At 51.3% G+C, this 9,417-nt stretch overlaps 1 protein-coding gene across 1 annotated transcript; it reads right to left on the bottom strand.

Moving 5' to 3' along the window:
* Positions 1–2,795: 2,795 nt before the first annotated feature.
* KLK14 (kallikrein related peptidase 14) lies at positions 2,796–7,982 on the bottom strand. The gene is made up of 6 exons (XM_077747353.1): positions 7,934–7,982; positions 6,910–6,971; positions 5,971–6,142; positions 4,010–4,263; positions 3,771–3,907; positions 2,796–3,178 (listed from the first exon to the last, which is right to left on the bottom strand). Exons 2-6 carry the CDS (start codon positions 6,947–6,949, stop codon positions 3,026–3,028), a joined length of 756 nt encoding a protein of 251 aa, XP_077603479.1. The 5' UTR covers positions 6,950–6,971; positions 7,934–7,982; the 3' UTR covers positions 2,796–3,025.
* Between the last annotated feature and the right edge of the window lie 1,435 nt (positions 7,983–9,417).

Below are 9,417 nucleotides of genomic sequence, written 5' to 3'. Positions count from 1 at the left end.
GTAGTTTTGATGCTACTACTCCCTGGATCACACTTTGAGAAGCAAGTGGTGCTTTCCAATCGACCTTCTTGCGATAATGTAAATATTCTATTTATCAGCACTGCTCAACATGGCAGCCACTAGCCACCTGGTTCTTGAGCACCGGAAATGTGGCAAGAGCAGCTAATGAATGGAATCTTAATGTATATTAAATTTAGCTAATTTTAATTTAAAAATTAAATGACCACATGTGGCTAATGGCTACCACATTGGACTGCACACGTGGAGAAGACTCTGTAGCAGTTAGAAGCAATAAACTAGATGAATGAACAGCAATATGAACACATGAGTAACACAGTGTTTGGTGGAATAAGATCACATATTTAATACTTCAACCTTGGGGCAGTTGGTTGGCTCAAGTCGGTAAAGCATGTGAACCTTGATTTCAGAGTCTTGAGATCATGCCCCAAATTGGGCATAGAGCCTACTTAAAAAGAAAAATACCTCAACCTGACTCCTCACCTACACCCACCTTCTGTGTACCCTACTTCATTCAATTTAAGATGTTGCTGATTGTCTTTGCACTATTACTTTACATACCTCTGAAATAGAGAAAGAAGATGTCGATTAAATCATGATCTAATTCTAAGACACTATTGGTTGTAAGATGCCTCCCATTTTCAGATTGTTGAATGTGAAAGAATGTGCACCTGAGAAACAATAAAAGGTAGTACTGAACCAATCATAGCAGGGAGTATATGTTTGGAAATCAGATTAAAGTAATCTTTGATCTAAACTACTTTTATTTATCGTTAATGAAGGATGCAGGCCAAGAATTACAGCATGGCTGTATCGTCCCCTCACTGGAGGCCTGAAGGTACCTCAGTACACAGAGCTTGTATGGCTGTCGCATATGTGAGCCAAGGTGTGTCTGCATCACCTGGACGCAAGGTGCAGCCTCCATGACCTGACAATCTTTGGAGCTTCTGTAGCCATGCCAGTCCCAGACCCAGCACCTGAGAACTTGTGGATCCTGTGCTGTCCCTCATAGCAGAGCATGTGAACACTGGTGAGGCCACACTGCCTTCCACTCTGTCTGAGCTCTGCAGTATCCCAGTGCAGAGCTACGAGGAGACAGATGCTAGGATGGTCAGGTCATTCCTAGGCACAGCTGTCCTGCACTGCACTGGTGAGAATTTAACTCTCCAAGGATTTTCCCAGGGTTAATTCTCCAAGGTAAGGATTTAAGCTCTCCAAGAAAGAAAAAAAAAAAAGCATTCACCAACTTCTTTTATTTGTTTGTTTATGTATTTATTTAATTTTGTTATAATTTTTTAATGTTTTATTTATTTCTGAGAGAGAGAGAGTCAGCGTGAGCAGGGGAGGGTCAGAGAGAGAGAGGGAGACACAGAATCGGAAACAGGCTCTAGGCTCTGAGCTGGCTGTCAGCACAGAGCCCGACATAGGGCTCAAACCCACGAACCATGAGATCATGACCTGAGCTGAAGTCAGATGCTTAACCTACTGAGCCACCCAGGCACCCCAGTATGTATTTAATTTTAGAGAGACAGAAAAAGAAGGAGAGAGAGAGCGAGTGAGGGAGAGGGGCAGAGAGAGAATCTGAAGAAGGCTCTGGAGCTCAATGTGGGGCTCAATCCCATGGCCCTGGGACCATGACCTGAGCTGAAATCAAGAGTTGGACACTCAACCAACTGAGCCACCCAGGTACACCTTGAAGATTTTATTTTTAAGTAATCTCTACACCTAAGTTGGGGCTTGAACCCACAACCCCAAGATCGAGGATCATGTGCCCCCCTGACTGAGCCAGCCCAGTGCCCCTCTGTTGTACTTTCAGATGATGTTCGTTGTTTCTTGTCAGCTTTGTGGGGGGAGGCATTTAGCTTGTTCACAGCTCAACTTCCAGCACCTAGAACAATGCCTGGTGCACTAACTCATCTTCTATTTTTAATTTCTTAAAACTGTTTATGTTTGAGCAAGAGAGAGTGGGGGGAGGGACAGAGAGAGAGGGAGAAGAGGATCTGAAGCAGGCTCCAGGCTCTGAGCACAGAACCTGACATGGGGCTTGAACTCATGAACAGTGAGATCATGACCTGAGCTGAAGTCAGAGGCTTAACCAACCGAGACACCCAGGCGCCCCTCCAATAAATAGTCTTTGATGGATGAAAGTAAGGAAAAGAATGAGATCCATAACACAATGGCTTCATGTAAATGAGAAGCAACACATTGTGACAGGTGTGTTTTGCAAGGATGCACGGTGTTCAAGGCTGTTTGTGTTGGTGCCTGTGGGGAGGGAGGAGACTGGAGCCAGGGATGACAGATGGAAATAAAGAAATAAAAGGAGAGCAGAGCTGTCAGGACTTGAACTCCAGTGGATGATTAACTCAACTCTCCTCACCTGACATCTGATTAGGAGAAAGAGGACCTTTTTATTTGCATAGAGTTTTCCAAGAAACAAGGTGGATCTCTACCTTCTCTGCTCTGGACCTCAGCAGCCCCTGATCATAGGACCTGGCCTCGGGGGGGTGGGGGGGTGGTCTTGTTCAAGGTCATGACCGCAAGGCGGGCGTCGCCCTCTACCACACCAGCTGTAGTGGATGGAGGGTGCCCCCCAGGGAGCAACGCATACCCCGTTCAGCCACTTGTCAGGAACATGGCTTCCAGGTGGGCACCATGAAGCCACTGTGTGAGCATCTGTTGGATAAATTCAATGAACAGGTGAATGGAATTTAGAATTATTCCATTTTTATTATTATTTACCTGGTTTTTAGAAACAGTAAGCTTTGAAAAATCTCTTCTTTGGGATACGGTGCTAGTTTTGTGTTTTCACGCTCTTGTCCCGTACCTAAGGGGTCCTGAATAATGGTGTTGTGTGGGTGCGGAGAGCAAACCTGAAGGAACCTCCCTGGGAAAGGGGAGTTCTGGGCCAGGGGTCCCAATCAAGAAGCTGGGGGCCCAGACTCCTGGGTCTGAGGGAGGAGGGGGCTGGGGAGGCAGGTGGGCAGCTGCTGTTAAGTCACGCCAACAATCATTTGCTCCGTATTGTTTTCCGGATCCAGGTCTGGTACTTGCACAGGTTGGTGTAGACCCCAGGGTAGCCAGGCAGGGCACAATGCTCCATCCCCCATGAAACGAGTCCCTGGAGCTCTCCTTTGCACACCAGAGGTCCCCCGGAGTCACCCTGAAGGGGAGAGGCCGAAATGGAGACACCAATGGATGACAGATGGCTAGAGCCACTGGGTGTGGAGAACTCAAGGGACAGAGATGGAGAAGCAGGTGGGCTGAGACACCTGAGCAGGGCTCTGGAGATATCACTGCCATTCCTCTTCAGTGCTCCCTGCTGTCTCTGCCCCTTGGGGCTCACTTTGCCGCTCTAGAAAACCGTGTATGCCTCTTTACATCTCCCCGTCTCTGGAGTCACCTCTCAAGCCTCTAGAGATGCTGAGCACAGATTTCCCAGCTGCCCATATATAATAACAGCAATGGGAGCAGTTATCAGAGCTAAGTGTAGGCACCACTCTGTGCTCCTTCCACATCTAATTCTACCATCTGCCCTAAGAGGTCCTACCCCTACCTGAGAGTTGAGTAAACTGAGGCACAGAGGGATTAGGTCTCTTACCCAAGGGTGTACAGCTAGGAGGCAGCCCAACTATTACAATCTCTCCCAGTTTCTGGGGAGGCCTCCAGTGATTCTCATGCTCCTAAGATCCTTTTGTACCCAAGCCCCAGCCCCAAACAATCCCCTTCCTCCAGCTCTCCTCACTGGGCCTCACCTGACAAGAGTCCTTCCCCCCTTGGGGGACACCTGCACAGACCATGCCAGCAGTGATGGCTCCGGGATAAGCCCGCCGACACTCCTGATCCGAGAAGATGTTGATGTTCACACACTGCAGGGAGTTGGGGTACCTGGCTGGGGGGGCACTGAAGAGTTACAAATCGGGTTTACCTCCTCTCCTCAGACCCAGAAGTCCAGCCCCCCAGCCCCTTGTTTCCAGGATAGGGAAGTACTCACCAATGGGGCTGGATGTGGTGCCCCAGCCCGACGCGAGGCAGGGGGTCCCTGGGCTGGCACAGGAACTGGCCACAGCAATGGGCCTCACCACCCTCCCCAGCCGAACAGGCCGCTCCAGCCGCAGCAGCATCAGGTCGTTGTTGTGGGTCCGGGAGTTGTACTGGGGGTGTGGCACCTGGCGAACCACACGCAGCACCTGCTGGGTGGCCTCCCAGTTCTTCAGATTGTGCTTGCCCAGGGCTACGTGAAGGATCCTGGCCCATGACCCCCAAAAGTAGCACTGCTCAGGATCTGACTGAGAGACCTCTCCCCATCCTCTGGCCCCTTTCCCTTCCCTGCTGATAAGTTTTTCACAAGTCGAACCCACTTTTGGAGCATTAGCTGGACTCCTGTGCTCTTTCCCTTAGTTTGGCCTCTCTCTTGGGTCCATCCCACCATCCACCCCTTCCTCTCTTGAGCTGTGGTTTCTGGTTGGGTGTAAGGTGATGGTTGGGAGTTCTTGTCTCAGTGCCAGGTTCTAGGCTCTGAGTTCCAAGTGAGACTCTGGACTCTAAGTCAGAATTGATATCCTGGAGGAGCCTCCTGAGAGGCTCCATCCTGGTTCCAGCCTGGCTTCTGGGTCCTAGACGTTCTGAACTTTTGAGTTGAAGCTAGGATCTGGGTTCTCTAGATTGAGTCTGGATCATAGCATACTTTTTAGATATGGGTATGAGCTTTTGGTGTTAGGATAGGCTGCAGATTCTATTTTGAGCTCGGCATTATGGTTTGAGCCTTGGTTCTAGATGTTGACTTGAGCTTTTAGTTTTAGGGTAGGCTCAATTCTATATTGAGCAATGGACTGTGATCTGAGCTATGGATTCTGGACATGGATATGTGCTTCAGTTCCTAGATTGAGTTCTGGGTTCTTCCTTAAACTGGTTTATGACCTGGGTTTTAGACAATGGTTTGATCTCTGTCTTTGAGCTTAGGGTCCTAAACATCAGTCTGAGTTCTTGATTCTCGGGTCGACCCTGTTTTAGATTGAATTACAGTTATGGTCTGGGCTCTTGCTTCTAAACTCTGGTCTGAGCTCTTGACCTCAGATTGAGCCCTGGATTCTAGATGCAGCTCCAGGTTATGGCTTGGATCCAAGTTTCTGGATACTGTTTTGTATTCTGGACTTTGCATTCTAGACACTGGTTTGACTTCTGGGCTTTAGGTTCAACACTGGACTTTCACTTATGGAATTGGATCTTAGTGTTTATAGGCACTGGGTGAGCTTTTGTCAGGGATCTGTGTTCTAGGTTTAGGTCTAGACTTTTGAAAGGGCTCTGAGTTGTGTATGAGACTTCAGATTATGGTCTGCATTCTGGGATTTAGACACTGGGTTGAGGTTTGGGTTCTAGGCGTCATAGACGCCTAGAAAAAAAGGAGTCATAGACTAGACTCTGAATTAAACATTGCACCTAGAATGGGCTCTGGTTCTGTCTATCCTACACTCTGTGCTGTATGTACCCTGATTAGCTGTAATCAGGGTTCTGGATTTATGGCTGGACTGCAGGTTCTAGACTAGACTTTGGATTCTAAGCAGTGTTCTGAGAGGGGTCCTAAGTTTCTGAATGTAGATTGTGCCCTCAGTTGAACCACCAATCTGGAATGGGCTCTTAATCTTGGTCCCTATGTAGAGTTTGGCCTCTAGATAGATCTCCAGGTATGTTAGGTTCTAATTTTTGTGTGGAAGTCTAAGCTGGCCTATGGGTTCTAAACTGTCAATCTGCTTTCAGAATCTAAACCGACTTCAAGATTTATGATTGGATTCTATATGCTGAGCTGTGTCGGTATTCTAAGCTCTTATCTAGACCTCAAACCAGGATCTGGCTACTACATTAGATTCAACACAATGCTCTATGTTCTTAGCTGACCTCTGGGGCTCTAAACTCTGGAATTCACCCTGCACAGGAATAGGGGAGGGGATTACTCACGGGCGGGAGCAATGAGCAGCAGTGATGACCCATTGGCCTGACAGCAGGACCCCTCCACAGAGGAAACGACGAAAGGGACCTGCCAGTAAGGCCGCCTGCCATGGCTGGGAATTCTGGATGCATGTATAACCACCAAGTATCTTGTCCTTATTCTCTTGGCTCTGCGCCGTGGCTAGGAACAGGCCGAGGTGGGGTGGAGTGGGGAAAGCAGATGAACAAATGCTTTCCACCACCCAACTCTCTGGGATGTCTGGGACCCACAGATCCCTTTTCTTTCCCTAACCCCCAAACCACCCGCCTCTATTTGTCCCACCCTCTATAAGACACGCCCAATGTTGCCTCCATTACTGTCCCAACACAGTCAGGGAGTTTTCTGACACCCACTCCTCCCCCACCATCACCTCCATAGGATATCGCTTGCTCCCACGGCCGCCTCATCCAGGGCCCTGACATACCTACTCCCCTTGACCCTACTCTCCCACGAATACTTTCTACCATCACTTTCCACAGTGTACCACCATTAATCCTTCTCCGACACATTCAAGGAGCTCCCTGCCCTTTTTCCACCCTTCCCACTCTTGGGAGCCCCCAGGAGCCACTGTCTCACCCACCCCCACCCCGCCTGACATCGCACCCACAGTCGCCACCACCAACATGCCTTCCTTCCATCAGTTTTGCAGCCCTCCTTTTTAAATAAAGCCTAGACAGCACTGGGTGCTTCTCTCCAATTCCTCATGTATTCTTCCCCGTCTGCTGTGACTCCTGCATCCTGATATCTCCACAACCCCTTCTGCATGCCCCGCAGTCATGACCCCCGACCCACCCCCACGCCTTCCCATCAGGCCATCCCTGAGCACCCCAGGGCCCCGGGGAACCCTCCCCATCTCTTCTCAGCGTGTCTAGGGGACTGTCGTACTCGGGAGCCCGCGGCTGTCTTACCTAGAGCCACCACCTGGAGTGCTGTCAGAAGCAGGAGCATTCTGGGGTCTGGGGGGCAGGTTCTGGCAATTGAAAGAGAAAGTGAGAGAGAAAGGAGGCTGCAAGAGACAGACAAGGCCTTACACAGAGACCAAGACCTTCAGGGACATGGATGTGTCTCTGCGGGTACAGGAAGTGGGGGTGGTGTCTTGCTTCCCTNCTCTCCTGACATTTTTTAATTGCCTATTTCCCATTCCAGGACTCTAGGACTCCCTGGTCCCATCTCCTCCCTCCCCTCTCTGGTCAGAGAAGCAGCCACCACATTAATGAGAACCCGCCCAGGGAAGGTGTTTAATCTGGGAGGAACCTAGGGAGGGGGGACCCCAGGGCAGGGTGGACAGGGTGGGCGGCTCAGGGGAAGGTGCTGGGAGGGGTTGGGGGTGGGGGACAGAGACACAGAGAAGACTGGGAAATGTAAGAGAGGTAACATAAGAAGGTGGAGAACCAGAGAAAGAGTCAGAGAACTACAGACCGGAGAGACAAGTGTCGGGGGAGAGAGACTAGGGAGAGATGGGGAAGGAGAAGCAAGATGAATGTGGACATGGGGACAGAGGAGGCAGGTGAGGGGGGACACAGTGCAGCAGCGGAGGCACAGAGACAGTGATTCATGGAGAAGGGAATGTGGGAAAGCGAAGAGAGAAGAAGAAAGACAGAGGAAAGACACTGAAGGCAGAACGGAAACAGACACAAAGGAAGAGAACTGGGTGAAGAGAGAAGAGAGGCAGGATCACACCCCCCCATCCCCACCCCCACAAACACACAGAGAATAACAGCAAGAGGGCCAGAGGATGAAGTGCTGATACACTGGAGAAGGGGGAGGAAGATGCAGAATCAGGCAGATGAGGGGGTGGCCGAGGGGGTGGCCAAGGGAGCGAGGGTACAGCAGATGGTGGGGATGCAGACAGAGGAGACAGGGAGGCAGAGATGGAAGGTGACAGCAGCCAGGAGGGAGGCAGGGGGTGGGGCTGAGAAGGGCAGGAGACACCTGGGATTGTCTTGTCCCCTAGGCTTTCTGGCTCTGTGGTTCTCACAGTCCTGAGAGTCTGGGGTGCAGGGACCCCAGCACGGAGGAGGAGGACCAGTGGAGAACTGGGGCGGGGACAGAGTGAGAGATGGTGACGCAGAGAGAGGGAGGGAGACAATGGTGAGGTGGGGGGAGGCTCCAGACAGTCCAAGGAGGTGCCCTGGGTCCAAGGGACCCCTCCTAACTTGGGGGCAGGGCCAGGGCACACAGTCCTCAGTACAGTGCCTCCCCAGCCTCTTAAATTCCCTAATGACTGCAATTTGTCCCTGGGCCTGAGCAGGGCAGGGTGACTCAGGTAGCAGCCTGTGCACTCTCCCTCTCTCAACAACCCTCCTTACCTCCCTCTTCCCCCCTCCCCCCGCCTCCCAAACCACTTTTCTGCCTCTTTGCCGGGGCTGCTGCTTAGTCCTGTCTCTGCACCTGGGGGCTCACTCGGTGAGTCTGAATCCACAGACCCCCTGTGTGCACCTCTTTCCTGTGAATTGGTTCTGGGGGGCTTGGGGCTGTAGGCGGCTCTGGAGGGCAGGGTGCTGAACAGAAGGAAAGACCCCCCACCCCTCCCCGGGGACACAGGAGGTCTGGGGGCCCTTGTGGTGATCTGGATCTACACAGGAGGTAACATTACGTAGAAAGAGATGTTTGCATGCATGCACACGGGCAAACAGATGCACCTGAAGGGGTGACCTGGAAGGAGACCTGTAGTCTAGCTAACAGCCCTCATTGATTTCCTGGGTCTGATCTCCACCAGGGGACAAGCTGAGGGGAGGGGTGCAACTTCTCGGAGTCTATAAATATGTCTTGTCNTTTTGAGAGGGACAGGCAGAGTGTGACTGGAGGAGGGGCAGAGAGAGAGGGAGACACAGAATCTGAGGCAGGCTCCAGGCTCCGAGCAGAGCCCGACGCTGGGCTTGAACTCACGGAGTGTGAGATGACCTGAGCCAAGACCGACACTCAACGAACGGTCTTAGCCACCCAGGCGCCCCAAGCAGAAACCTTTGACTGGATGGACTCCCGGGGACCCTCCGCTGAGCTGGAAGACTTTGATGAACGCCAGGTCTCCCTCTGCCTCAAAAGAACCTTCTGCTTAAGCAGAAGACTTCAGTGAACCCCGGGGGAGCCCAAGCAAACATCTGGGGCTACAAGAACAAATAGAGTCCCTTCATTGCTTATTGCTTATCGCCCCCCAGCCCACCTCAGACCTCCCCGAGCCTTCGGCCAGGTTACTCAGCTTCTTCCCGCCGGAATCTAAAACCCTGATGACCTGCTCACCACTCCACCCACCTGCTTGGCAGTGTTGTTGGCCATGACAACAAAAAACATGCTCAGAAAATATTTTATGAATGAATGAGCGATCGAATGAATGAGCAGGTGGCCAGAGTCCTTGCCTTCGAGGATCTTATGGTCTTACAGGAAAGGCCAATGGGCAATGGGAAACTCGGCCCGGG

The sequence above is a fragment of the Crocuta crocuta genome, unplaced genomic scaffold, assembly GCF_008692635.1.
Source record: "Crocuta crocuta isolate KB4526 unplaced genomic scaffold, BGI_CrCroc_1.0 scaffold334, whole genome shotgun sequence".
In the NCBI taxonomy this organism is placed as follows: domain Eukaryota; kingdom Metazoa; phylum Chordata; class Mammalia; order Carnivora; family Hyaenidae; genus Crocuta; species Crocuta crocuta.
This window is presented reverse-complemented; position numbering and strand designations above follow the sequence as displayed.

Bases quoted from the DNA above. Each gene is read 5' to 3' on its own strand.
- KLK14 (XM_077747353.1), bottom strand. From the start codon at position 6,949: ATGCTCCTGCTTCTGACAGCACTCCAGGTGGTGGCTCTAG. The intron at 3,908-4,009 runs GTGAGTACTTCC...GTGCCCCCCCAG, and splicing joins CACCACATCCAGCCCCATTG to CCAGGTACCCCAACTCCCTG. The intron at 3,179-3,770 runs GTGAGGCCCAGT...TCTCCCCTTCAG, and splicing joins GGGGGAAGGACTCTTGTCAG to GGTGACTCCGGGGGACCTCT.